Source organism: Colius striatus, chromosome 25, assembly GCF_028858725.1.
Source record: "Colius striatus isolate bColStr4 chromosome 25, bColStr4.1.hap1, whole genome shotgun sequence".
NCBI lineage: Eukaryota > Metazoa > Chordata > Aves > Coliiformes > Coliidae > Colius > Colius striatus.
Genome location: NC_084783.1, coordinates 3,705,151 through 3,732,581, shown reverse-complemented (window position 1 = coordinate 3,732,581; position 27,431 = coordinate 3,705,151). Strand labels below are relative to the sequence as shown.

Sequence of the window (27,431 nt, the reverse complement as noted above, 5' to 3'; positions counted from 1 at the left end):
ACCGGCCCTAACAGCCGTCCCCCCGCCTTCCTCTTCCTCCTCCTCCTCCTCGCAGGGCCCGGCCCCTCCGAGCTCGGCTCGCCCCGGAGGGAGGGGGGAAGAGTGGAGGCTCATTAGGAGCCCGTTAATCAGCGGCGGGTTCGTTAGCTGCCTGTTAATGGGCCGCAGTAAGTGATGGCACAGTTGCTGATACCGAAGCCAAGCGCCCGTGGGGCTGCTCCCTCGGTGCAGGAGGCTGGGACGAGCCCGGCGGCAGGGACCGGCCACAAAGAGAGAGCACAGCCCAGGGCGCTGGGGCAGAGCTGCGCCTGCCAGGCTGCTCCCTGCGGCTGCCCCTGGGGCTGGGAGCTCCCCACGGCACCTCAGCCGCATCACCCAACGCCACACAGCTCCCACGGGTCAGAAGTCACCCTCTAAGGGTGTTTTGTTGCACGTGAGATGCAAAGAGAAACACTCCTCCAGCTCCAAAGCCTCCAAGCAGCAGCTTCAGCCCTCCCTCACCAGTGCAGAGCAATCAGGTGGCTCCATTTCTACCATCACAACTTGAGCTGCAGCAGCTTCAGCCCTCCCTCACCAGTGCAGAGCAATCAGGTGGCTCCATTTCTACCATCACAACTTGAGCTGCAGCAGCTTCAGCCCTCCCTCACCAGTGCAGAGCAATCAGGTGGCTCCATTTCTACCAGCACACTTGAGCTGCAGCAGCTTCATCCCTCCCTCACCAGTGCAAAGCAATCAGGTGGCTTCATGTCTACCACCACACTTGAGCTTCAGCCCTCCCTCACCAGTGCAAAGCAATCAGGTGGCTTCATATCTACCACCACACTTGAGCTGCAGCAGCTTCAGCCCTCCCTCACCAGTGCAAAGCAATCAGGTGGCTTCATGTCTACCACCACACTTGAGCTGCAGCAGCTTCAGCCCTCCCTCACCAGTGCAGAGCAATCAGGTGGCTCCATTTCTACCACCACACTTGAGCTTCAGCCCTCCCTCACCAGTGCAGAGCAATCAGGTGGCTCCATTTCTACCACCACACTTGAGCTGCAGCAGCTTCATCCCTCCCTCACTAGTGGTGAGCAGTGCAGAGCAATCAGGTGGCTTCATGTCTACCACCACACTTGAGCTGCAGCAGCTTCATCCCTCCCTCACTAGTGCAGAGCAATCAGGTGGCTTCATGTCTACCACCACACTTGAGCTGCAGCCCTCCCTCACCAGTGCAGAGCAATCAGGTGGCTCCATTTCTACCATCACAACTTGAGCTGCAGCAGCTTTATCCCTCCCTCACCAGTGCAGAGCAATCAGGTGGCTTCATTTCTACCACCACACTTGAGCTTCATCCCTCCCTCACCAGTGCAGAGCAATCAGGTGGCTCCATTTCTACCACCACACTTGAGCTGCAGCAGCTTCATCCCTCCCTCACCACTGCAAAGCAATCAGGTGGCTTCATATCTACCACCACACTTGAGCTTCATCCCTCCCTCACCACTGCAAAGCAATCAGGTGGCTTCATATCTACCACCACACTTGAGCTTCATCCCTCCCTCACCAGTTCAAAGCAATCAGGTGGCTCCATTTCTACCACCACACTTGAGCTGCAGCAGCTTCAGCCCTCCCTCACCAGTGCAGAGCAATCAGGTGGCTTCATATCTACCACCACACTTGAGCTGCAGCAGCTTCATCCCTCCCTCACCAGTGCAAAGCAATCAGGTGGCTTCATGTCTACCACCACACTTGAGCTTCATCCCTCCCTCACCAGTGCAGAGCAATCAGGTGGCTCCATTTCTACCACCACACTTGAGCTTCATCCCTCCCTCACCCCTGCAGAGCAATCAGGTGGCTGCATTTCTACCACCACACTTGAGCTGCAGCAGCTTCAGCCCTCCCTCACCAGTTCAAAGCAATCAGGTGGCTTCATGTCTACCACCACACTTGAGCTTCATCCTTCCCTCACCAGTGCAGAGCAATCAGGTGGCTCCATTTCTACCACCACACTTGAGCTGCAGCAGCTTCATCCCTCCCTCACCACTGCAAAGCAATCAGGTGGCTTCATATCTACCACCACACTTGAGCTTCATCCCTCCCTCACCAGTGCAGAGCAATCAGGTGGCTCCATTTCTACCACCACACTTGAGCTTCATCCCTCCCTCACCAGTGCAGAGCAATCAGGTGGCTCCATTTCTACCACCACACTTGAGCTTCATCCCTCCCTCACCAGTGCAGAGCAATTATGTGGCTCCATTTCTACCACCACACTTGAGTTGCAGCAGCTTCATCCCTCCCTCACCAGTGCAAAGCAATCAGGTGGCTCCATTTCTACCACCACACTTGAGCTTCATCCCTCCCTCACCCCTGCAGAGTAATCAGGTGGCTCCATTTCTAGCACCACACTTGAGCTGCAGCAGCTGGGGCAGTGCAAAGGCTCCTGGAATAAGGGGATGCACCTGAAACAACACAAACACATGCTCCTAAAATGTCCCCACCCGAGGCAGCTCCCACTCTGGCTGGTGAATGAGGGAACAGGAGTCTTGTTGTGTACATGTTGCAAGTGAAAAGCAATCCATGCTCAGCCATGGCCAGGGAGGCAGATGTTGGGCTCACCAGAAGTGGGATTTCAAGATGAAGACTCCCCTGAATTGGCAGCACTAGGGCAAGGCACAGCAGCAGGCTTGGGCTAAAGACATGGCAGTGGTGTTTGGGTTTGGCCATGGAGGAGGGAACTGGGGTTGAGCTGTGCTCCAATGCACCAGAACCATGGGCTAAACTGCAGCTGGGGGATCCTCACACTGAGATGGAGAACCAGGGAATACACAATCTGGTGCCATCAGGAAGGGCTGAGGGGTCTGGGGCTGTGGCCAGTTCTGGGCTCCTCTGTACAAGAAGGACATGGAGGTGCTGGAGAGGATCCAGGGCTGGGCTGCCAAGCTGGGAAAGGATCTGGAGCCTGTCTCAGCTGAGGAAGGGCTGAGGGATCTGGGGCTGTTGAGCCTGGAGAACAGAAGGCTCAGGGGAGACCTTCTCACTCTACAACTACCTGCAAGGAAGCTGCAGTGAGGTGGGGTGGGTCTGTTCTCCCTGGGAACAAGCAACAGAACAAGAGGAAACAGCCCCAAGTGTCACCAGGGGAGGTTGAGGCTGGATGTGAGGAGGAATTGCTTTGCTGCCAGGGTTGTCAGGCCTTGGAGCAGCTGCCCAGGGAGGTGCTGGAGTCACTGTCCCTGGAGGGGTTTCAGAGCTGGGTGGGTGTTGCACGGAGGGCAATGGGCTGGTGGGTGATGGGGCTCTGCCAGCTGAAACCATCCTGTGATCCTCTGTGGCTGCTTTGTGAAGGGAGCACCTGGGCTTGGTGTGGTGTTCCAGGGGCTGGAAGCAGGTGCTGAACAGCTCAGTCTTGGAATAAGATGCATTTTCAGTCAGGAGGGTTGAGATGCACAAGCAGCCTGGCCTTGGGCTGGTCTGTGCTCCCTGGGAACAAGCAATAGAAGGAGAGGAAACAGCCTCAAGTGTCACCAGGGGAGGTTGAGGCTGGATGTGAGGAGGAATTGCTTTGCTGCCAGGGCTGTCAGGCATTGGAGCAGCTGCCCAGGGAGCTGCTGGAGTCACCATCCCTGGAGGGGTTTCAGAGCTGGGTGGGTGTTGCACTGAGGGCAATGGGCTGGTGGGTGATGGGGCTGGGCCAGAGGCTGCACCCCATGAGCTGAAAGGGCTCTGCCAGCTGAAGCCACCCTGTGCCTCTGTGCTCACCACATGCACACACACAACTGTAACTTGAAGCAGCTGAATCACAGAAGAAAAAGACCAAGCCTAAATGAGTTTAATCTCCTTTCCAGCCATTGCTCTGCCTGCAGCCTGTGCTCTGCAGCCTCTCTGATTGTCTGGGGCAGCAAGGACAAAACACAAACTCCTTCCTCTCAGGGTCTGAACGACATGTTCCCCCTGTCTCACACACACAGTGCTGGCTCCTGCTCAGGCCACTTGCTTGTATTGTTTACATTTTTTAAGTCAATTTATCATGGCCCATCAAGTAGGGGATGGCTGCCCTGAACACACAAGCCCCTTTCACAGCTCCCTCACACAGCTCCACAAAGGAAACATTCATCTGAGGCTGGACCACGAATAACCCCCCTCACTGAAAAGAGCTGCTGGCTGCCCCAGCCAAGGCAGAGACAATGGGCCCTTTGAGAGGCATCCTGGGAGGTGGGCACAAAGGAAACGCTGGGGGATGCATTTCCAGGGGGGTGGAAACCTCTTTTCACCCCCTCCCCAAAAGATGGTTCAAGATGCAGGGTTGGGGTAGTGCCAGTGAGGGTCTCACTTGGGACATCTGGCTCCTGCCATTGCTGATGGGACACAAGCACCTGCTGCAGCCCAAATGCTGCACATGAGCCTGAGGCTACAGAGAATCACAGGATGGGAGGGAGAGGGGGGTGGAAAGGACCTTTAGAGATCATCTAGTCCAAACTTGGACCCAGCTAAAGCAGCTCCCATCTAGATCAGGTCACACAGGGACAGGTCCAGGGGGGTTTTGAAGCTCTCCAAGGAAGGAGGCTCCACACCCTCCCTGGGCAGCCTGGGCCAGGGCTCCCTCAGCTCAGCACCAAAGGACTTTCTCCTCCTGTGCCACAGGAACCAGAGAATCACACAGTGAGGAGGACTGGAAGATCCTCCAGCCCTAAAGCAGGTTCCTCATGGTCAGGGGGCACAGGAATGTGTCCAGATGGGTTTGAGAACCTCCTAAAGAACCTCCCTGGGCAGCCTGGGCCAGGGCTCCCTCACTGAAACACTGAAACAGCTTTGCTTTATGCTTCAATGGAACTTCTTGTGCTCCAGCTCCATCCCATCACCCCTTGTCCTGGCACTGGATACAACAGAAACAAGTGCTGCCCCAACCTCCTGACACCCACCAGTGAGATACTGGTCAATATTCATGAGCTCCCCCCTCAGTCTCCTCTTCTCCAGGCTGAACAGCCCCAGGTCCCACAGCCTTTACTCAGCAGGAAGATGCTCCAGTCCCCTCAGCATCTTGATGTCCCTGCACTGGCCTCTCTCCAGCAGTTCCCTGTCCCTCTGCAGCTGGGGAGCCCAGAACTGGCCACAGGACTCCAGATGAGGCCTCAGCAGGGCAGAGCAGAGGGGCAGCAGAACCTCCCTGGCCCTGCTGCCCACACTCTTTGCTGCCCCCAGGCTGCCATTGGCCTTGCCCACGAGGCCACGTTGCTGCTCATGGGCAGTTGATTCTCACCCAGCACTCCCAGGTCTCTCTCTGCAGAGTCAGCAGCACAATCCCAGCATTGGGACCATGTTCTGTCCCACCCCAGGACATGTGCAGCCCCCACCAGGCTTTAGGAGGGTCTGGTGCTCACAGTCTCTTCCACACATGCTGCAGGAATCACTTGCCAGGCCCCAGGCACGAGCTGCTGCCTTTGCCCACCTTCAGCTTAAGGCTGAGCCTGTTGCAATAGGATTAGGTTTATTCTGGGGAAGCTTTCCCTCTCACCAGCAGTAACCCCTCCAGCTCTGCACACTTCTTCCAGAGCATGTGGAAGGCAAAGGAGTCACTGCTGAGCCTGAGGGAACATCCATAACTCAGGGTGCACCATGCAGATGGTTTAAACCCCCCTCATTCCTCTTCCCACGAGCATTCCCTTGGTACAGGTGACAGGCCCAGGGCAAAATCACCTGAACCCCACAAATTCAGTGGCACACAGCTCCAGGAAAGGCTTTATTAGGAATGTTTAAGCTACAGTGTTGCACACTCTTGCTGTGCACTGCATTTTAAACAGAGCTCAGGACCCAGGTAAGCAACAACACAGCCTTTCACTGCCCCTGGCTACACGTTATACACAGGCTGAGCACCAGCTTGGCACTGATCCTGCCAAGGGTGAGCCAAGCCAGGCCCAGGGCACTCTGTTTTACCCAGAAGCTTTGCACAGCAGTTGCCAGGGTAGCACAGGGCAGTGGCAGGCTCCTCCCTCTCCTCAGGCACTGGGGGCATACTGCATGGCCAGTCGCTCAAAGTCATTCTCCTTCAAAGCACAAACGAGAGGAACAGAGCTTGAACTGGGCTGGTAACCCCAAACCCTCCAGTGGCTGAAGAGAATGGCCCTCATTTGTTTCTCTGGTTGTTGCATTTTCCCTTTACCCCTCACCCCAAACTCTCTCTCCCAGAGGGATGTTTCCTGACTTTAGGCATCACGCTGATGGTAACAAACTTGTGCCTTGGGGTTGGAACCTGTCTCAGAGCTCTTCTCTCAGGATGTGCCCAGGTGCAGTTTAACACCACTCACAGGGCTGGGAAGTGCTGGAAGGGAGGAGAATCACTGGAGCACTGAGTGTTAAGGGTTGGAAGGGAGCTGGAAAGCTCATGCAGTGCAGCCCCCCTGCCAGAGCAGCAGCACCTAGAGCAGGGCACACAGGGACTCATCCAGCTGGGTTTGGGATGTCCCCAGAGAAGGAGCCTCCACAGCCCATCTGGGCAGCCCCTGCCAGTGCTCCCTCACCTCAACAGGGAACAAGTTTTTCCTTGTGCTTCTTTGGAACCTCTTCTGTTCCAGCTTGTGCCCATTGCCCCTTGTCATTGGCCATCCCTGAGCACAGCCTGGCTCCAGCCTCCTCACACCCACCCTTGATGCATTTGTAACCATGAGTGAGGTCACCCCTCAGTCTCTTCTCCAAGCTGCAGAGCCCCAGCTCCCTCAGCCTTTCATCACAAGGCAGATGCTCCACTCCAGCATCTCTGTGTCCCTGCACTGAACTCTCTCCAGCAGCTCCCTGTCCTTCTGCAACTGAGGGGCCCAGAACCCCAATATCCCAGATGTGGGCTCATGAGGGCAGAGAAGGATCTGACTGGTAAAGAATCCCCATGAGCCACTGCTATGAGGTGTGGTCACTCCAGTTTGCTCTCAGCAAGCCCTCAGTACCTTTGCCTGATACTCCTTGATGAAGGGATGGTTTTTATGTGCATCCTTCAGCTGGGACAAGTAGCGATTGGTCACCTGAGGGGACGAGAGAGAGGAACTGGGAGCTGGAGGTAACATGAGGAGAAGCCAAGAGTTGAAATCCCACTTTGATGTGTTTGTTTACAGCAAGCAAAGACCTGATTTCTCACTGTCCCCAATGTCAACAGCCCCAGTTAAAACCAGTAAGGCCTGTGCACACTCTGGACTCCAAAAATTAGACCTTCACCAGTGGGTTCAAGAAAAACAACCTGTGAGAACCAAAGTCAGCACTGGAGGCATTTCTTTCTCTGCCCAGGCCTTGCTCTCAAGTATCTCCCATTGTGTACAATACCCCCACAAACCCTGAGCTCCCCACAGCCCACAGCCATTCTGTCAATGCCAAGCCCAAGGAGAACCCACCAACCTGCAAAACCCAAAGCCACCACGTGCCCCAGGAAGACAGGAGCTGCCCTGAGCAGCAGCAAGAGGCTGGTTGGTTTCTGCCTGCCCCAGTACAAGAGAAGAAGCCTCACCTCAGGGGGTTTGCCCAAGTGCTGTGACAGGACAACAAAGTTGATCAGGGTCTCAGGATGGCCACTGTCCTGAAAACAAGAACATTCACCTGATGTATCTGGCTTTTCTCTGCCTTGGAGCAACCAGCACACTTCTGCAAGGAGAACCTGTGCCCAAGCTGGAGCTCACTTCACTGGGGAAGGCCAAGTCTCACAGTGCAAAAGCTTTGCTGTTTTACTCTTTATCCCCCTGAGAGCAAATCTGTGTGGCAAAACCAGGCAGCACCTTGTCCAAAGCCTCCTGCAGCACTCCCTCTGCATCATCCCACTTGCCCTGGGCCATGTAGCAGGCAGCTTGGCCATTGAGGAGGAGGAGGGTGGAAGAGCACTTGTCTGCCATCTCCTGGAAGATGTAATAGGCATCTTGTAACTTCTCCCCACCCTGCAGAGAGAGGAAACAAACACCCACAGTTTCATTATGTGTTGCAAAGAAGCCTGGATGTTCTTGCCCAAGGCTGAAGGACTGAGGCACAAAGTTCATTAAGAAGCAGTGTTAAGAGCTGTTGGCAACCAGGTGAGCTCCAGGACCACAACAGCTCAGTGCCAGGCCACAGAGGAAAGAGTATTTAGTAGCTTTCCATTTCAGAAATGATCAAAAGGTTCAGCCTTCCACTCAAAAAACCCTCCAGAAGCACTTCAGATGTCTGATGTCACAAAGGACAATGAAGTGAGATTTGTCTCATTAACCACAGGGTATGGGCAGAAAGGTTCCAGCTTCAGGAAGGTTCCACATGCAGGGGATTCCACCAGTTAGAGGCAGGATCCCTCATGGAAACAAAGACCTTCAGGAACATCTAGCTGCAGGGAAGGGCTGTGTGTGAGAGGGTTTGTAACAAAACCAAGTGGATGCTCAGATAGAAGTGTTGGTGTCAGAGGCTGTTGGAGGCAGAGCCTTGGGCTCCATGGGATTTTAGGCAACTACTTCTGCTCCAATCACCTGCCAAACAGCTTCTGTTGGTCCCATTCACAACCCTGCTGAAGGACAGCTTGCTCTCAGCAGGGAATTACACTGTTTTCCTGGAGGTTAGCTGTGAGGTCTGCATGCCAGTGCCACTGCAGCTTTCCATTTTGTAGCAGAAAGCTTTGTGAATTATTCAAGTGTGGTTTTAGCTCTTCCCTGGCTGAGCTGAAGGCGAAGGAGCACAGCCAAAAGGATGGAAGCTTGGCCACCAGAACAGCCTGTGAGGTTGTGAAACCAGCTACCAGTGTTTTCTGTGTACCTGAAGGAGAGAAAAGCCCCAAATCCCAAACCAACAACCCCCTGGCTGCTTTCCTGGAAGCATGATGTGGGAACAGCAGTGAGCACAGGGTGGGGAGTGGGGTTTCTGAGGTGGTGTGGGGATCCCCTATCTCAGGTACTCACTATGGCCAGGTTCACCCAGGCAGTTGCCAGCTGAGTCAGAGTTGCATCCTCATCTTGCTCCTGCATCTTCTTGAGTTCTTTGCTTCAGGAGTAAAAGTGGGAGTCACACAACACAAAGACAAAGGCAAGTTCTTTAAGATAGAAACAAAAAGGGTGTAGTTTCTTGTCTCAGCCCTTCCATCAGTGCAGCACCACAGGCACAGTAAGCTGGCAACATGGCACAAACACCTCGTGGTGATTGGAACAGCCTGGGAAAGATCTGCCCTGGGAGAGGCTGGAACCACATTCTGCTGAAGGCAAGGTTGAACCAAGAGCTCCTTCCTTTCCTTTAGCTGTATCCAGCTCTATCATCTCCAGTGTGAAGAACAAAAGGGCACCAATAGCCAGACACACCTTGTTCTGCCCACTGCAGGTGCTGGGAGGCTGGGGGATGGAAATTCTCCATGACCCACCCCAGCAGAGCAGCAGGAAAGAAGCAAAGAGACACAAACCCACCGAGCCAGATCGAGCCTGTCGAGCTTCAGGAGAATCTGTATCATCATGGCCATGCTGTAAGGAAGAAGAGCAGTGTCATGTTCACCCCAAGGGCTTTACTGCCCCCTGAGCCCTGCCATGGCCAACCCAAGGGCAAGCCACCTCCCTGCCCCAGGCAGTCTGCCCAGGAGGGAGCCCCCAGGGCAGGATGTGGACAGGGAAGCTCAGGCCCAGCTCAGAGCTCCCTCAGAGCACTGACATAAATAACACTTATCTCAGCAGCTCTGAACACATGTGGATCAATAAACCCAGTGCTGAGGTTTCACAAGGGAGCAATACATTTGCTGCTGTAGGATAAGCACCAAACCACTTTTGGCTTAGAAAGCAAAGACCAGAGAAGTTTGTCTGGAGGGTGTGGAGGCTCCTTCCTGGGAGGTTTCCAAACCCACCTGGACATGTTCCTGTGCCCCTTGATCTAGGAGAACCTGTTTTAGCTGGGGGTTGGGCTGGATGAGCTCTGCAGGGCCCTTCCCACCCTCAGCATTTGGGGAACAGTGCTGTCAGCAGGAGCAGGGAGCTGATCATTCATTCCCCTGCACTCAGCACTGGTGAGGCTGCACCTCCAATACTGTGACCAGTTCTGGGTCCCTCTGTACAAGAAGGACATGGAGGTGCTGGAGAGGATCCAGGGCTGGGCTGCCAAGCTGGGAAAGGATTTGGAGCCTGTCTCAGATGAGGAAGGGCTGAGGGATCTGGGGCTGTTGAGCCTGGAGAACAGAAGGCTCAGGGGAGACCCTCTCACTCTACAACTACCTGCAAGGAAGCTGTAGCCAGGTGGGGTGGGTCTGTTCTCCCTGGGAACAAGCAACAGAACAAGAGGAAACAGCCTCAAGTATCACCAGGGGAGGTTGAGGCTGGATGTGAGGAGGAATTGCTTTGCTGCCAGGGCTGTCAGGCATTGGAGCAGCTGCCCAGGGAGGTGTCACCATCCCTGGGGGGGTTTCAGAGCTGGGTGGGTGTTGCACTGAGGGCAATGGGCTGGGCCAGAGGCTGGACTCTGATCTTAAAGGTCTCTCCCAGCCCAAAGGACTCTGTGACTCTGTGCTGTGAGGCCAGGGGCTGTTCCATTTACCATTCCAAGCTCTCCCCCTGATGCAGAGTGCGCAGAGCAGCATCAGGATTCCTGTCATGGAAGTAGATGGAAGCTGCCATCAGCAGGAAGGTTGTATTGGCCACATCAACACTTTTTGCCATCTTCTTGTCCAAATCAGCAACAATTGCATCCCTGTGAAGAGACAGAGTGAAATCTGCAATGATCTGTTCCTAAGCAAAGCTCTCTCATCATTCTGCCTCTGAGATTCACCACAAAAGCACAACAAAGATCAGAGTTCTACAGGAAAGTTTCCATGTGGAAAGATGTTCCCCACAGCTCCAGCCCATCAGCACTTACCTCTGACTCTCATTGGAAAGGTACTCTGCAAACATCCTCACTGCCTGGAGCTCAGGGCTGGCAGTGGCTTTAATCTCATCCAGGACAACACCATATTTCCTCTGTTGAAGGCAACAAAGAAGTTGGGACTTTCCAATAGGTTGTTTATTCCCTGAAAGCTCAGCAAGGGCAACAAACAGGAACAGAGAATCTCTGCCTGATGCCTCACATCCCACTCTACAGAGGTGGCCAAAGTCCACAAACTCAAGTGGACTATTTATCAACCTGCTATGAGAGTTGGGCAGAAAGGAACCTGCTGAGGGGTACCAAGGGCAAGGGCAGAGTCCTGCAGCTGGGGAGGAACAAGCCCAGCACCAGCACAGGCTGGGGGTGACCTGCTGGGGAGCAGCTCCAGGAGAGAGACCTGGGAGTGCTGGGGGAGAATAAACTGCCCATGAGCAGCAACGTGCCCTCGTGGGCAAGAAGCCAATGGCAGCCTGGGGGCAGCAAGAGAGTGTGGGCAGCAGGTCAAGGGAGGTTCTGCTCCCCCTCTGCTCTGCCCTGCTGAGGCCTCATCTGGAGTCCTGTGGCCAGTTCTGGGCTCCCCAGCTCCAGAGGGACAGGGAACTGCTGCAGAGAGGCCAGTGCAGGGCCACCAAGATGCTGAGGGGACTGGAGCATCTTCCTTGTGAGGAAAGGCTGTGGGACCTGGGGCTGTTCAGTCTGGAGAAGAGGAGACTGAGGGGGGAGCTCAGCAATGCTGATCAATCCCTACAGGGTGGGTGTCAGGAAGATGTGGCCAGTGTGTGTTGTGTGGTGGCCAGTGGCAGGACAAGGGGTAACAGGCACAGGCTGGCACAGGAGGAGCAAGTCCTTTGGTGCTGAGCTGAGGGAGCCCTGGCCCAGGCTGCCCAGGGAGGGTGTGGAGGCTCCTTCTCAGGAGGTTTCCAACCCCACCTGGACACGTTCCTGTTGCCCCCTGAGCCAGGGGAACCTGCTTTAGCAGGAGCTTGGGCTGGAGCAGCTCTGCAGGGCCCTTCCCACCCTTATCATTCTATGAATGAGCCACATGCTGGTGCTGAAGGTGAAACCATGCCCCAACTGTGTGATGCAGCATCCACAGGACTCACAGGACCAGAAAGCTCCTCAACTCCAGCCTCACCTGGGCAATGTAGGCTCTGAACAGGAAGACATCCCTCTCCATTTCCTTCTCTGCATTAGACGGCTAAAGGTGTGACAGGAAACAAAGAACCTCCGTGAGGGACCCGCGCAGCCAAACGCCCCTCAGCACCCCTTCCCCAGCGCCTGCGGGAGCCCTGTCCCGCCCCGGCGGCCTCCCCAAGAGCGAGGAGCACGGACAACAGCGCGGGGCGCGGCGGGCTGTGACGAGGGGCACCGGCGGGCCCGAGGGAGGCGGCGGCCGGGGCGAGGCGCGTCCCCGCGGGCCCCAGCAGGGCACAACCCCCCCGCCGCCACTACCTTGACCCGCTGAGCCTCGTTGATGGCGGCCTGGTAGGCCCCGATGTAGAAGCTGTTCTTCACGTCGAACAGCTCGTCGGCGTCGCCGCCCTGAGCCGCAGAGGCCGCGTCCGCCCCGGCCGCCATCGCCCCTCAGACACGTCGCCGGAAGCGCCGGCGCCGCGGAGGCTGCCGGGAGTCGCGGTCTCCATGGAAACGGCCAATAGGAGCGGCCGGGGAGCGGAAACGGCACCGCGGCGCCGGAAGCCGCTGCCGAGCGGCAGCCAATGAGGAAGCGGCGCGGAGGGTGAGGCCGGAAGCGCGGCGCGCGTGCGGCGGCGATGGCGGCGTTCCGAGCGCTGGGGCTGGCGCCGTGGCTGGCGGAGCAGGCGCGGCAGGTCGGGCTGAGCCGGCCCACGCCCGTGCAGGCGGCCTGTATCCCGCCCGTGCTGCAGGGTGAGCGCGCCCCGATCCCCCCGCGGCCCGATCCCCTCGCGTCCATCGGCCCCCCGCGGCCCCCCGCTCCCCGCATCCCTCTTTGTCCCCGTCCCGCTGCCCCCAGCATCCCTCTGCCCCCCGCGTCCTGATCCCCCGCGGCCCTGTGCCCCCGCGTCCCTCTGACCCCGATCCCCCCGCGTCCCGAAACCCCCGCGTCCATCTGCCCCTGCATCCCTCTGCCCCCCGCGTCCTGATCCCCCGCGTCCCTGTGCCCCCGCGTCCCTCTGCCTCAGCGTCCCTCTGACCCCGACCCCCCGCGTCCCGAAACCCCCGCGTCCATCTGCCCCTGCATCCCTCTGTCCCCCACGTCCCGCTGCCCCCACGTCCCGATCCCCCTGCATCCCGCTGCCCCCGCGTCCCTGTGCCCCCGGGTCCCTCTCTCCCAGCGTCCCTCTGTCCCCCACGTCCCTCTGTGTCCCCCACGTCCCTCTGTGTCCCCGTCCCGCTGCCCCCCAGCGTCCCTCTGCCCCCCGCGTCCCGATCCCCCACGTCCCGCTGCCCCCAGCATCCCTCTGCCCCCGCGTCCCGATCCCCCGCCTCCCTCTGCCCCCCGCCTCCCTCTGCCCCCCGCGCCCCGTTCCCCCCAGCCCCAATCTCCCCGCGTCCCGCCGCGCCCTCCTGCTCCTACGGCCTCTCAACCTCCCAACATCCCGCTCTTCTACCCCGTGTCCCGCTCCCCCCCCCATCCCGTTCCCATCGTATCCCCATGTCCCCCGCGTTCTCCTCTTCCCCCCCGTACCCCCGACCGCCCGAACCCCGCTCCCCTCCACGTCCCGGTGCTGCCGTGTCCCTCAGCATCCCGGGCCCATCGTGTCCCCGTCCCTCGGTGTCCCCGGGTCCCCCCATCAGCCCATCCCCGCTCCCTTTCCCGCGGTAACGGCCGCTCACGGGCTCCCTCCCCCGTCCCTGCCGCGCAGGTCGCGACTGTCTGGGCTGCGCCAAGACGGGCAGCGGGAAAACGGCCGCGTTCGTGCTGCCGATTCTGCAGGTGCTCTCCGAGGATCCCTACGGCATCTTCTGCCTGGTGCTAACCCCTACCCGGTACGGAGCGGGCCCGGCAGAGCCCGGAGCGTGGGGAGCCGTGCCCGGGGAAGCCCCGTTTCATCTCTCTCCTTCCCGCAGGGAGCTGGCGTATCAGATCGCCGAGCAGTTCCGTGTGCTGGGGAAGCCGCTGGGGCTCAAGGACTGCGTGGTGGTGGGCGGGCTGGGTGAGTGACACACAGAGCTCTGCGCCCTCCCCCGGGCAACGGGCACAGTGCAGCGGCACCTTCCCTTCACACCAGCGTCTCCTCGGAGCTGGGGGCTACTGGGAGAACGGAGAGATCTTCAGTGAGAGCTGGGCAGGCTGAGAGTTGGGCACAGAGGAACCTGCTGATGGGCACCAAGGGCAGGGGCAGAGTCCTGCAGCTGGGGAGGAACAAGCCCAGCACCAGCACAGGCTGGGGGTGACCTGCTGGAGAGCAGCTCCAGGAGAGAGACCTGGGAGTGCTGGGTGAGAATCAACTGCCCATGAGCAGCAACGTGGCCTCGTGGGCAAGAGCCCAATGGCAGCCTGGGGGCAGCAAGAGTGTGGGCAGCAAGTTCTGCTCCCCCTCTGTTCTGCCCTGCTGAGGCCTCATCTGGAGTCCTGTGGCCAGTTCTGGGCTCCCCAGCTCCAGAGGGACAGGGAACTGCAAGTGCAGGGACAGCAAGATGCTGAGGGGACTGGAGCATCTTCCTTGTGAGGAAAGGCTGTGGGACCTGGGGCTGTTCAGTCTGGAGAAGAGGAGACTGAGAGAGGAGCTCGTGGATATTGACCAGTATCTCACTGGTGGGTGTCAGGAGGTTGGGGCAACACTTGTTTGTGTTGTACCCAGTGCCAGGACAAGGGGTGATGGGATGAAGCTGCAACACAAACAGTTCCACTGAAACATAAGGAAAAGCTATTTCAGTGTTTCAGTGAGGGAGCCCTGGCCCAGGCTGCCCAGGGACGTTCTTTAGGAGGTTCCCAAACCCATCTGGACACATTCCTGTGCCTCCTGACCATGAGGAACCAGCTTTAGGGCTGGAGGAGCTCTAAAGGTTCTTTCCAATCCTCCTCCATTGTGTGATTCTCTGGTTCCACTGGCATGTGAGGAGAAAGTCTTTTGGTGCTGAGGTGAGAGCTCTGGCCCAGGCTGCCCAGGGAGGGTGTGGAGACTCCTTCCTTGGAGGGCTTCAAAACCCTCCTGGACACGTTCCTGTGTGACCTGATCTAGGTGGGAGCTGCTTCTGCAGGGGGCTGGACTGGATGAGCTCTGAAGGTCCCTCCCAACCCCCACCATGCTGTGACTCTGTGACTTTGTCACCTTCTCACTCTACAACTACCTGCAAGGAAGCTGTAGCCAGGTGGGATGGGTCTTCTCCTTGGGAACAAGCAACAGAACAAGAGGAAACAGCCTCAAGTGTCACCAGGGGAGGCTGGGGCTGGATGTGAGGAGGAATTGCTTTGGTGCCAGGTCTGCCAGGCATTGGAACAGGGGTGTCACCATCCCTGGAGGGGTTTCAGAGCTGGGTGTGTGTTGCACTGAGGGCAATGGGCTGGTGGGTGACACGGCAATGGGCCAGAGGCTGTGTTTCTCTGATTCTCTGGCTGGCTTTGGGCTCTGGGCTGGAGCTCTGCTGTGCTCTGCTGCAGACATGGTGGCCCAGGCTCTGGGCTGGAGCTCTGCTGTGCTCTGCTGCAGACATGGTGGCCCAGGCTCTGGGCTGGAGCTCTGCTGTGCTCTGCTGCAGACATGGTGGCCCAGGCTCTGGAGTGAAGCTCTGCTGTGCTCTGCTGCAGACATGGTGGCCCAGGCTCTGGAGTGAAGCTGTGCTGTGCTCTGCTGCAGACGTGGTGGCCCAGGCTCTGAGCTGGAGCTGTGCTGTGCTCTGCTGCAGACATGGTGACCCAGGCTCTGAGCTGGAGCTCTGCTGTGCTCTGCTGCAGACATGGTGGCCCAGGCTCTGGGCTGGAGCTCTGCTGTGCTCTGCTGCAGACATGGTGGCCCAGGCTCTGGGCTGGAGCTGTGCTGTGCTCTGCTGCAGACATGGTGGCCCAGGCTCTGGGCTGGAGCTCTGCTGTGCTCTGCTGCAGACATGGTGACCCAGGCTCTGGGCTGGAGCTGTGCTGTGCTCTGCTGCAGACATGGTGGCCCAGGCTCTGGGCTGGAGCTGTGCTGTGCTCTGCTGCAGACATGGTGACCCAGGCTCTGGGCTGGAGCTGTGCTGTGCTCTGCTGCAGACATGGTGGCCCAGGCTCTGAGCTGGAGCTGTGCTGTGCTCTGCTGCAGACATGGTGGCCCAGGCTCTGGAGTGAAGCTCTGCTGTGCTCTGCTGCAGACATGGTGACCCAGGCTCTGGGCTGGAGCTCTGCTGTGCTCTGCTGCAGACATGGTGGCCCAGGCTCTGGGCTGGAGCTCTGCTGTGCTCTGCTGCAGACATGGTGGCCCAGGCTCTGGGCTGGAGCTGTGCTGTGCTCTGCTGCAGACATGGTGGCCCAGGCTCTGGGCTGGAGCTGTGCTGTGCTCTGCTGCAGACATGGTGGCCCAGGCTCTGGGCTGGAGCTGTGCTGTGCTCTGCTGCAGACATGGTGACCCAGGCTCTGGGCTGGAGCTCTGCTGTGCTCTGCTGCAGACATGGTGGCCCAGGCTCTGGGCTGGAGCTGTGCTGTGCTCTGCTGCAGACATGGTGACCCAGGCTCTGGAGTGAAGCTCTGCTGTGCTCTGCTGCAGACATGGTGGCCCAGGCTCTGGGCTGGAGCTGTGCTCTGCTGCAGACATGGTGACCCAGGCTCTGAGCTGGAGCTGTGCTGTGCTCTGCTGCAGACATGGTGGCCCAGGCTCTGGGCTGGAGCTCTGCTGTGCTCTGCTGCAGACATGGTGGCCCAGGCTCTGGGCTGGAGCTGTGCTGTGCTCTGCTGCAGACATGGTGGCCCAGGCTCTGGGCTGGAGCTGTGCTCTGCTGCAGACATGGTGGCCCAGGCTCTGGGCTGGAGCTGTGCTGTGCTCTGCTGCAGACATGGTGGCCCAGGCTCTGGAGTGAAGCTCTGCTGTGCTCTGCTGCAGACATGGTGGCCCAGGCTCTGGGCTGGAGCTGTGCTGTGCTCTGCTGCAGACATGGTGGCCCAGGCTCTGGAGTGAAGCTCTGCTGTGCTCTGCTGCAGACATGGTGGCCCAGGCTCTGGGCTGGAGCTGTGCTGTGCTCTGCTGCAGACATGGTGGCCCAGGCTCTGGGCTGGAGCTCTGCTGTGCTCTGCTGCAGACATGGTGACCCAGGCTCTGGGCTGGAGCTGTGCTGTGCTCTGCTGCAGACATGGTGGCCCAGGCTCTGGGCTGGAGCTCTGCTGTGCTTTGCTGCAGACATGGTGGCCCAGGCTCTGGGCTGGAGCTGTGCTGTGCTCTGCTGCAGACATGGTGGCCCAGGCTCTGGAGTGAAGCTGTGCTGTGCTCTGCTGCAGACATGGTGGCCCAGGCTCTGGAGTGAAGCTCTGCTGTGCTCTGCTGCAGACATGGTGGCCCAGGCTCTGGAGTGAAGCTCTGCTGTGCTCTGCTGCAGACATGGTGACCCAGGCTCTGGGCTGGAGCTGTGCTGTGCTCTGCTGCAGACATGGTGGCCCAGGCTCTGGAGTGAAGCTCTGCTGTGCTCTGCTGCAGACATGGTGGCCCAGGCTCTGGAGTGAAGCTCTGCTGTGCTCTGCTGCAGACATGGTGGCCCAGGCTCTGGGCTGGAGCTGTGCTGTGCTCTGCTGCAGACATGGTGACCCAGGCTCTGGGCTGGAGCTGTGCTCTGCTGCAGACATGGTGACCCAGGCTCTGGGCTGGAGCTGTGCTGTGCTCTGCTGCAGACATGGTGACCCAGGCTCTGGGCTGGAGCTGTGCTGTGCTCTGCTGCAGACATGGTGGCCCAGGCTCTGGGCTGGAGCTGTGCTGTGCTCTGCTGCAGACATGGTGACCCAGGCTCTGGGCTGGAGCTCTGCTGTGCTCTGCTGCAGACATGGTGGCCCAGGCTCTGGGCTGGAGCTCTGCTGTGCTCTGCTGCAGACATGGTGGCCCAGGCTCTGGGCTGGAGCTGTGCTGTGCTCTGCTGCAGACATGGTGGCCCAGGCTCTGGGCTGGAGCTGTGCTGTGCTCTGCTGCAGACATGGTGGCCCAGGCTCTGGGCTGGAGCTGTGCTGTGCTCTGCTGCAGACATGGTGGCCCAGGCTCTGGAGTGAAGCTGTGCTGTGCTCTGCTGCAGACATGGTGGCCCAGGCTCTGGAGCTGTCCCGGCAGCCACACGTTGTCATCGCCACGCCGGGCCGACTCGCCGACCACCTGCGCAGCTCCAGCACCTTCAGCCTCAAGAAGCTCAAGTTCCTGGTAAGGTTGTTTGTCAACCAGGGGGATGTTCTTGAAGCTTTTTAAGGTGTGTTCTGTGTGTGCAGCTGTTTCTTTGCCCCCTGTGGCAGGTTCTGGATGAGGCTGACAGGCTGCTGGAGCAGGGCTGTGCTGACTTCGGTGCTGACCTGGAGGTGATCCTGGACGCGGTGCCCAGGCGCAGGCAGACGCTGCTGTTCAGTGCCACGCTCACACACACACTCAAGGAGCTCAAGGGCCTGGCTGCCAACACCCCCTTCTTCTGGGAGGCTGAATCTGAGTGAGTCTTCAGCTACTCTTGCTGAGCACATGAGCAATCACTGAATGGTTTTGGTTGGTAAAGCACTTGAAGCTCCTGGAGTCTCAGCTCTCCCCTCACCCTGCCCAGCCCAGCACTAAACCTCATCCCTCAGCACCTCCTCTGTGCCTCTTTGCAATATCTCCAGGGCTGGGGACTCTCCCACCTCCCTGGGCAGCCTGTTCCAATGCTTAACAACCCTCTCAGCTCTAAATTCCTCATCTCCAATCTAAACCTTCCCTGGCACAACTTGAGCCCATTTCCTCATGCCTTATCTTTCATTACTAGAGAGGATTAGAGCAACCCCCACCTCACTCCAACCTCCTTTTCAGGTGGTTGTAGAGAGTGGTTGAGGCAGGGAAGGGATTGAAAGGAGTCAGAGTCCTGGGATCTTGCCTCTTGGCACAACTGACACTGTAACAGCACATCAGATTTTGTGCTGGTTGAAAGTAAAGTGTTGTTGTAGGACAAGGAGAAAGGGTGTGAGGAACTGGAAGTTTCAGGGCTGCTGCAGTATTTTGTGGCTCTTCCCAGCATTTGGACTTGTTCTAATCTTCAGATCTGAAGGATCTGTCACAGTCCTGCTGCTTCTGCACAGCAGTTAACTTGTAACATGTTCTAAAAGGCTGATGTGAAGGCCTTTGAGTGCAAGTTGATTCAGGGAGTGGAGCATCTGCCTTGTGATGAGAGGCTGAGGGAGCTGGGGCTCTGCAGCTTGGAGGAGAGACTGAGGGGTGACCTCATTGATGGTTACAAATGCATCAAGGGTGGGTGTGAGGAGGCTGGAGCCAGGCTGTGCTCAGGGATGGCCAATGACAGGACAAGGGGCAATGGGCACAAGCTGGGACAGAAGAGGTTCCAGAGAAAGTTAAGGGCAGAAAAAGGAATCTGCCCTTTCTCAACTGGTGCTTTTCAAGACCTCAGATAAAAACTATGTGTCTCCCCTCAGGCTCCTCCAGCCTCAACACCCCCATCCCTCAGCCCCTCCCCAGCACCCTTGTGCTCCAGCCCCTTCCCCAGCTCCACTGCCTGGCTCTGGGTACACCCCAGCCTCTCAGTGTCCTTCTTGTAGTGCAGGAGGCAGGTTCCTGTTTCATTTTATCTCCCTGCTCTCTGATTCCCCCTCATGTTCCCCCTCCACTGAGGCAGCTGCTGCTCCCTGTGCTTTCCCTCCCCTCCCTCAGGGTGCGGACGGTGGATGAGCTGGACCAGCGGTACCTGCTGGTGCCCGAAGCCCTGAAGGATGCCTACCTTGTCCACCTCATCCAGACCTTCCAGGATGAGCATGAGGACTGGTCCATCATTGTCTTTACTAAAACCTGCAAGTGAGTAACATTCTTCTTGCTGAAGATGTGCCTTTGCAGTTGAGGTTCCAAAGTGGCACTGCAGAGGGTGGGGGGTGGGGATGGTGTTTGCTTCTGGAGCTTGTTGTGAGATTTGGTAGAGAAACACCTTTTCCTTTGAGCAGGCTGGGCCCTGAAGGGCCATCTGAAAATGGAGCATGCCAGAGGGTCAGGCTGCTTTCACAGAGTCACAGGATGGTGGGGGTGAGAAGGGCCCTGCAGAGCTGCTCCAGCCCCAGCCCCTGCTACAGCAGGTTCCTCTGGCTCAGGGGGCACAGGAACATGGCCAGGTGGGGTTGGAAACCTCCTGAGAAGGAGCCTCCACACCCTCCCTGGGCAGCCTGGGCCAGGGCTCTCACCTCAGCACCAAAGGACTTGCTCCTGTGCCAGTGGAACCAGAGAATCACACAATGGAGGAGGATTGGAAAGAACCTTTAGAGCTCCTCCAGCCCTAAAGCTGGTTCCTCATGGTCAGGGGGCACAGGAATGTGTCCAGATGGGTTTGGGAACCTCCTAAAGAACCTCCCTGGGCAGCCTGGGCCAGGGCTCCCTCACTGAAACACTGAAATAGCTTTTCCTTATGTTTCAGTGGAACTGTTTGTGTTGCAGCTTCATCCCATCACCCCTTGTCCTGGCACTGGGTCCAGGAGGAAACAAGTGCTGCCCCAACCTCCTGACACCCACCAGTGAGATACTGGTCATGAGCTCCCCCCTCAGTCTCCTCTTCTCCAGACTGAACAGCCCCAGGTCCCACAGCCTTTCCTCACAAGGAAGATGCTCCAGTCCCCTCAGCATCTTGGTGTCCCTGCACTGGCCTCTCTCCAGCAGTTCCCTGTCCCTCTGCAGCTGGGGAGCCCAGAACTGGCCACAGGACTCCAGCTGAGGCCTCAGCAGGGCAGAGCAGAGGGGGAGCAGAACCTCCCTCAGCCTGCTGCCCACACTCTTGCTGCCCCCAGGCTGCCATTGGCTCTTGCCCACGAGGCCACGTTGCTGCTCATGGGCAGTTTATTCTCACCCAGCACTGCCAGGTCTCTCTCCTGGAGCTGCTCCCCAGCAGGTCACCCCCAGCCTGTGCTGGTGCTGGGCTTGTTCCTCCCCAGCTGCAGGACTCTGCCCCTGCCCTTTGTGCCCCTCAGCAGGTTCCTCTGTGCCCAACTCTCCAGCTGCTCACATCTCACTGACTGGCAGCTCTGCTTTACCCCCTGCCTCAGGGGAAATAGCCCTGTCTGCCTCCCTGGGTTATTCCCTTCCTTGGGGTGCTTCAGGTGACAGGGCTGTGGAGTGTGAGTGGGACTCCAGTCCCTCTCTGGGCTGAGGGGCTGTGGAGTGGGTGCCCTGTTCCCTCCTGCACTTCAATAACTACCTGAAGAGCTTCTGGAGGAGCCCCCACTGTCCTGCCCCGAGCTCTGCAGTCCCTTCTGATTCATGGGGTGGGGTATTTTTTACCTTCAAGGGACTGCCAAGTCTTGAGCATGATGCTGAGGAGATACAACTTCCCTGCTGTAGCTCTGCACTCCATGATGAAACAGGTGAGTGACAGAGGATCTGGGTGATGGATGCTTCCAGCTGCAGCCCCCAGGCAGGTGTCTGTCCCAGCCCTACAGCTCCTGGGGATCACAACACCCCTCCAACAGCCTTTTCCCTCCACAGAGGCAGCGCTTTGCAGCTTTAGCAAAGTTCAAGTCCAGCATCTTTAAGATTCTCATTGCTACTGATGTTGCTGCCAGGTAAGGAAAGGAACCCAAGCTCTGTGTTGCCAGAGGTCTCTGTAAGCACCAGAACCACTGCAGAGATCAGCTTGGGTTTAGCAAGGGGACAGCTTTGAGTTTCCCTCCCTTGGGTAGGATGGGGGTTCTGTTGTGAACCATCTCTCAGCTGTGATTTGGAGCCCACTTGTGTGGGATGTAGCTGCTGCAGGAGGAGGATGTCTGTGAGGCTTGATGTGCTCTCTGGCTGTGGGAGGGAGTGTCAGGCTGTGAGGCCACAGTGTGTTTTCTGACCATCAGAGAGTTGCACGAGCAGAGTTTGTCCCAGAGTCAGCCCCAGCCAATAGAGACTGTTCCTAACAATGGGGGGCTCTTGGAGGAGGCAGAGGACAGGAACTTCAACTGCATGTGTTTCTCAACTTGTGTTCTCTTTCCCTGTGTTCCAGAGGCTTGGACATTCCTACAGTGCAGGTTGTGATCAATCACAACACTCCTGGGCTGCCCAAGATCTACATTCACCGTGTGGGGCGGACGGCCCGTGCAGGTGAGCAGGGGCTGAGGGGGCTGCTGCTGCCTGGCCAGGGCTGGGACCCCACTCTGGGCCTGAAAGGGAGATGAGAAGGAGCCCCACAGCCTCTGTCAGTCAGCATCAGATGTGCTCAGGTCACTGGAGGAGGAAGAGCTCATCCTCCTCCCCCTGTGTCTGATCACACCAGTGGTTAACTGAATTCTCAGAGCAAATACTCTGAGCTCCCTCCATCACCATGATGTGCCAGGGCTGGCTCCTGGGGATGGGTGGCACCTGGCATGGGGCAGCCTTTCCTCTCCCTGTGCTTGTCAGGATCCATCCATCCCTGTGTTTCCACCCCCAGGGCGGAAGGGAATGGCCATCACGCTGGTGACACAGTACGACATCCACCTGGTGCACGCCATCGAGGAGGAGATCAGTGAGTACAGCACCATGAACCTGCTCACATGGGGGGTCACCTCTGTTCCCTTGGGCTTGTGGCACTTGCAGCCCTGATTTCATCACTGCAGGACACATACATGATCCAGAATATCAGCATTAAAATAGTTTCTCTTCCTTGTGTAGCCAAGACTTGGGTAAGAGCAGGAGCACTTGAGTCTCCCTCAGCATTGGTTCTGCTCTTGTGTGCCAGGTGTGAGTGTTTGCCTTCCTGCTCTTTCTAGTGGAGGAGAAACTGTGGTGAACTCTCTGTGGGCTTTTGATGAAAGCAGCCAGCTTGTCCCTTGCTACTGTGTGTGCTGGTGTGGACAAAATCAACAGGTTGCTTTGCAGAGGTTCACACAGTCTTTAGGGGAAGCAGACCTAACAAATGGAACATGTGCTGTGGGGAATTGTGGGCAGAGGGCAGGATTGGATCCTTTCCTGTAGGCTGAAGAAGTCAGAGTGATCAACAATTCCACTGGTAATCAGTGGAGCCATAGTGAGGATTTTACTCCTTGAGAATCTGCCCCTGGGTTTCATAACCAACTTGTCAATCACAGAAATACAGAGTGCTAAGGGCTGGAAGGGAGCTGCAAAGCTCATCCAGTGCAACCCCCCTGCCAGAGCAGCAGCACCCAGAGCAGGGCACACAGGGACTCATCCAGCTGGGTTGGAATGTCCCCAGAGAAGGAGCCTCCACAGCCCATCTGGGCAGCCCCTGCCAGTGCTCCCTCACCTCCACAGGGAACAAATCCTTCCTTGTTATGCTTTGGAGCCTCTTCTGTTCCAATTTGTCCCCATTGCCCCTTGTCATTGGCCATCCCTGAGCACAGCCTGGCTCCAGCCTCCTCACACCCACCCTTGATGCATTTGTAACCATCAATGAGGTCACCCCTCAGTCTCTTCTCCAAGCTGCAGAGCCCCAGCTCCCTCAGCCTTTCATCACAAGGCAGATGCTCCACTCCAGCATCTCTGTGGCCCTGCACTGAGCTCTCTCCAGCAGCTCCCTGTCCTTCTGCAACTGAGGGGCCCAGAACTGGACACAATATCCCAGATGTGGTCTGATGAGGGCAGAGCAGAGGGAGCAGAACCTCTCTGACCTCCTGCCCACAGCCCTTCTAACCCAGCCCAGGCTGCCATTGTCCATCTTGCCCACAAGGGCCCGTTGCTGGCTCCTGCTCATCCTGCTGCCCACCAGCACCCCCAGCTCCCTTTCCCCTCCACTCCTCTCTAACAGTTCATTCCCCAGCCTGTTGCATGTGGGTGATTCCTTCCCAGATGCAACACTCTCCACTTGTTGAATTTCATTACATTTCTCCCCATCTCACTCTCTAGAACTGAAGCTGCAGGAGTTCTCTATGGAGGAGAAGTTTGTGCTGGAAATCCTCACCCAAGTGAATGTCACCAGGAGGGAGTGTGAAATCGTGAGTGTGCAGCTGTGACCCCTTTGTGCAGAGCTCTGGGCTCTGGGTGGCACCAGAGGGGACACATGGCACTGGCCCCACAGCTCTGCTCCTCAGCACATGTGTGGAATCACAGAATGAAAGGCTAGTGGGGGTTAGAAGGGACCTTTAGAGATCTTGCTTTAGAAAAGCAGCTCCCACCTAGATCAGGTCACAGAGGAACGTGTCCAGGGGGGTCTTGAAGCCCTCCAAGGAAGGAGCCTCCACACCCTTCCTGGGCAGCCTGGGCCAGGGCTCCCTCACTCAAACACTTGACACAGTTTTGCCTTATGTTTCAGTGGAACTGTTTGTGTTCCAGCTCCATCCCATCACCCCTTCTCCTGGCACTGGGTCCAGGAGGAAACAAGTGCTGCCCCAACCTCCTGACACCCACCAGTTAGATATGGGTCAATATTCATGAGCTCCCCCCTCAGTCTCCTCTCCTCCAGACTGAACAGCCCCAGGTCCCACAGCCTTTCCTCACAAGGAAGATGCTCCAGTCCCCTCAGCATCCTGGTGTCCCTGCACTGGCCTCTCTGCAGCAGTTCCCTGTCCCTCTGCAGCTGGGGAGCCCAGAACTGGCCACAGGACTCCAGATGAGGCCTCACCAGGGTAGAGCAGAGGGGCAGCAGAACCTCCCTGGCCCTACTGCCCACATTCTTCTTGATGCATCCCAGGCTGCCATTGGCTCTTGCCCACGAGGCCACGTTGCTGCTCATGGGCAGTTTACTCTCCCCCAGCACTGCCAGGTCTCTCTCCTGGAGCTGCTCCCCAGCAGGTCACCCCCAGCCTGTGCTGCTGCTGGGCTTGTTCCTCCCCAGATGTAAGGACACTTGTTCCTTCTCCTGGTGGAAGCACCTGGATGGGGTGTGTGGAGTCTCCTTCCTCAGCTCCCTCAGCTTTGCTCCACTGCTGCCTGTTTCTGTGCTGCTGGGTGCTGAAGCTGCTGCTCTGGGGAAGGTTTTTCTGCAGCCTGCCCAATGTGCACACACTGGGGGAGCTTCTGCTGAGCCTTTGTCTTCCTGCACTGCTCTTCTTGGTGCCTGGTTACACAGCTGCCCTCTTGCTTTGACAGGAACTGGAGGGGATGGACTTTGATGAGAGGAAAGAAATAAATAAGAGGAAACAACTGATCCTTGAAGGGAAGGTGAGAAATGCTGCTGGAGAAGCTCCTGGGGTCAGTAGCTGGGATGATGCCATGGGTGGGGAGGAGGAATGACAGTTCCTTCCTCACTGCTGGGGTTTGTTGGCCTCACTCCTCTTCAGTGGTGAAGTTTTAACCTGGAATGGTGACAGATCCTCTGTGCATTGGAGTGAGGTCTGAGTGTTGCAGTCCTGAGACAGAGGCACTGCTCTTTGCCATGTCACTGGTGTCCTGGCTTTTCATTGCAGGACCCAGATCTGGAGGCCAAAAGGAAGGCAGAGTTAGCCAAGATCAGGAAGAAGAACAAGCAGTTCCGTGAGAAGCTGCAGCAGGGCCTGCAGAAGAGAAAGGAGCTGCAGCTCAAGAGGAAACTGCTCAAGAGGATGGAGAGGGACAAGCTGCGTGCTAAGGAGGAGAAATAACATCCTGTGGCTGGGCTCAGGCTGCCCTGGCTGGGCTCAGGCTGCCCTGGCTGGGCTCAGGCTGCCCTGACCTGGCTCTGGGTGCCCTGGCCTGGCTCTAGGTGCCCTGACCTGGCTCTGGGTGCCCTGACCTGGCTCTGGGTGCCCTGGCCTGGCTCTGGGTGCCCTGGTCTGGCTCTGGGTGCCCTGGCTGGGCTCAGGGTGCCCTGTTTTGAATCAGGGTGCCCTGGCTGGGCTCAGGCTGCTCTGGTCTGGCTCAGGCTGCCCTGGTCTGGCTCAGGCTGCCCTGGTCTGGCTCAGGGTGCCCTGCCAGGGCTCAGGGTACCCTGCCAGGGCTCAGGGTACCCTGTTCTGAATCAGGGTGCCCTGGCTGGGCTCAGGGTGCCCTAGCTGGGCTCAGGCTGCTCTGGTCTGGCTCAGGCTGCCCTGGCCTGGCTCAGGGTGCCCTGCCAGGGCTCAGGGTACCCTGTTCTGAATCAGGGTGCCCTGGCTGGGCTCTGGGTGCCCTGCCAGGGCTCAGGGTACCCTGTTCTGAATCAGGGTGCCTTGGCTGGGCTCTGGGTGCCCTGGCCTGGCTCTGGGTGCCCTGGTCTGGCTCAAGGTGCCCTGGCTGGGCTCAGACTGCCCTGCCTGGACTCAGGATACCCTGATCTAGCTCAGGTTGCCCTTGACTGGGCTCAGGCTGCTCTGGCCTGGCTCAGAGTGTCCTGGCTGGGCTCTGGGTGCCCTGGTCTGGCTCAAGGTGCCCTGGCTGGGCTCAGGCTGCCTTATCCTGGCTCAGGCTGCCCTTGTCTTGCTGCTGCTCTGCTAATCCTGGCATGTGCCACATTTTAGTGTGGACACTTGTGCCCTGCAGTCAGTAGCACACTGGAGGGAGGTGGGTGGGGGGAGAAGGGCCACTTGGATAAAACCTCTCTGTTGTTTTTCCTTCCTGTTGGCCTGGGCCCTTCCTGCCAGGCTGGATGGCTCCTGGAAGAATGTCTTTCAAGAGCATGTTTCCTTCCTCCAGCAAAGGCCAGGCCAGACCTGAACTCTTGGTGACATGAAGGGAAATCAAGATCCCTTCTCTCTCTCTTCCCCTTCCATTCAGTTGTTGCTCTCTCCCTCCCACAGGCTGGTACTTGCCCAAACACTTGTATGGCTCAGGGGAGAATCTGTTGATAGGAGAGTCTAAAAATAACTGTGACAAAGTGAGCTCAGCCCCTCTCTGTGGCCAGAGGAAAAGCCCTGGAGCACGTGGGGAGGTTGGGTTGGGTGCCTGCTCCTGGGGGCTTCTTGGCATAAGCTTTTGTGGTACATTGAGGTGATTCCTCTGCCTGGGATTTCTGCTCAGGCTCCAGCTGAGCAGAGTCTTGCTGTGGAGACCAGGGGCCTCTTGTTCTCCCAGGAGATGTCTCAGGTCAAGAAAGCTTCTGAGGAAGAAACCTTCAGGAGCAGGATCACCTTGCTACAGGAGTTCCCTGCAGGGGGTTGTGTTTGGGTCCTGCTCTGCATGGTTCAGGGCTGCTTGGGGCATGTTTGCAGTGGGTATGTTTGGAAGAGGAGTTTGGGCAGGCTGGAGGGGGCTGAGCTCACACAGACACTTGTGTTTCCCTCTGGAGACAGACCTTAAAACCCTCCCAAGGAGCCAAGGCCAGAGTTTGACCAGCTCTGTTCTAAGCCCAGCTTTACCCCTCAGTGCAAGATTCAGAGCTCTCTGGGACTTGAGAGTGTTATTTCTGACCCCTGGCTTAGAAACAAACCACTTTCAATGCTCAAATAAATACTTGCCAGGAGTGCCTGAGTGCTTGAGCTTCTCCAACACACGGGGGAGTTGTGGGCTCCTGGGGGCTGGGAGCAGGCTGCTGTGGAGAGAAAGCAGCTTCTGTTTCAAGAGCTGAGGGAGAATGGAGCTGCTTGTGAGTGTTCTGTCCCAGGCAGATGGGTGCAGTGGCCTCAGGGCTTTGGGTGAGGGCTGGAAATGTTCCTTACAGTGTCCTCTTGATGCCCTCCAGGAAGGAAGAAGCCTCCACAGCCTCCTTCCCTTGCAGCACAGCTCCCTGGCAGC

The 27,431-nt window shown here is 57.8% G+C and overlaps 2 protein-coding genes across 2 annotated transcripts; one reads left to right on the top strand and one right to left on the bottom strand.

Moving 5' to 3' along the window:
* Window positions 1-5,700: 5,700 nt before the first annotated feature.
* Window positions 5,701-12,409, bottom strand: COPE (COPI coat complex subunit epsilon). The gene is made up of 10 exons (XM_062015166.1): window positions 12,247-12,409; window positions 11,930-11,992; window positions 10,789-10,889; window positions 10,471-10,623; window positions 9,360-9,413; window positions 8,865-8,946; window positions 7,728-7,883; window positions 7,463-7,531; window positions 6,912-6,986; window positions 5,701-6,017 (listed from the first exon to the last, which is right to left on the bottom strand). Exons 1-10 carry the CDS (start codon window positions 12,370-12,372, stop codon window positions 5,970-5,972), a joined length of 927 nt encoding a protein of 308 aa, XP_061871150.1. The 5' UTR covers window positions 12,373-12,409; the 3' UTR covers window positions 5,701-5,969.
* Window positions 12,410-12,533: 124 nt separating this feature from the next.
* On the top strand, window positions 12,534-27,159 carry DDX49 (DEAD-box helicase 49). The gene is made up of 13 exons (XM_062015053.1): window positions 12,534-12,681; window positions 13,641-13,764; window positions 13,846-13,931; window positions 17,962-18,083; window positions 18,173-18,360; window positions 19,563-19,703; window positions 21,175-21,250; window positions 21,372-21,448; window positions 21,874-21,971; window positions 22,300-22,374; window positions 23,712-23,800; window positions 24,894-24,965; window positions 25,211-27,159. Exons 1-13 carry the CDS (start codon window positions 12,567-12,569, stop codon window positions 25,382-25,384), a joined length of 1,437 nt encoding a protein of 478 aa, XP_061871037.1. The 5' UTR covers window positions 12,534-12,566; the 3' UTR covers window positions 25,385-27,159.
* The last annotated feature ends 272 nt before the right edge of the window (window positions 27,160-27,431 follow it).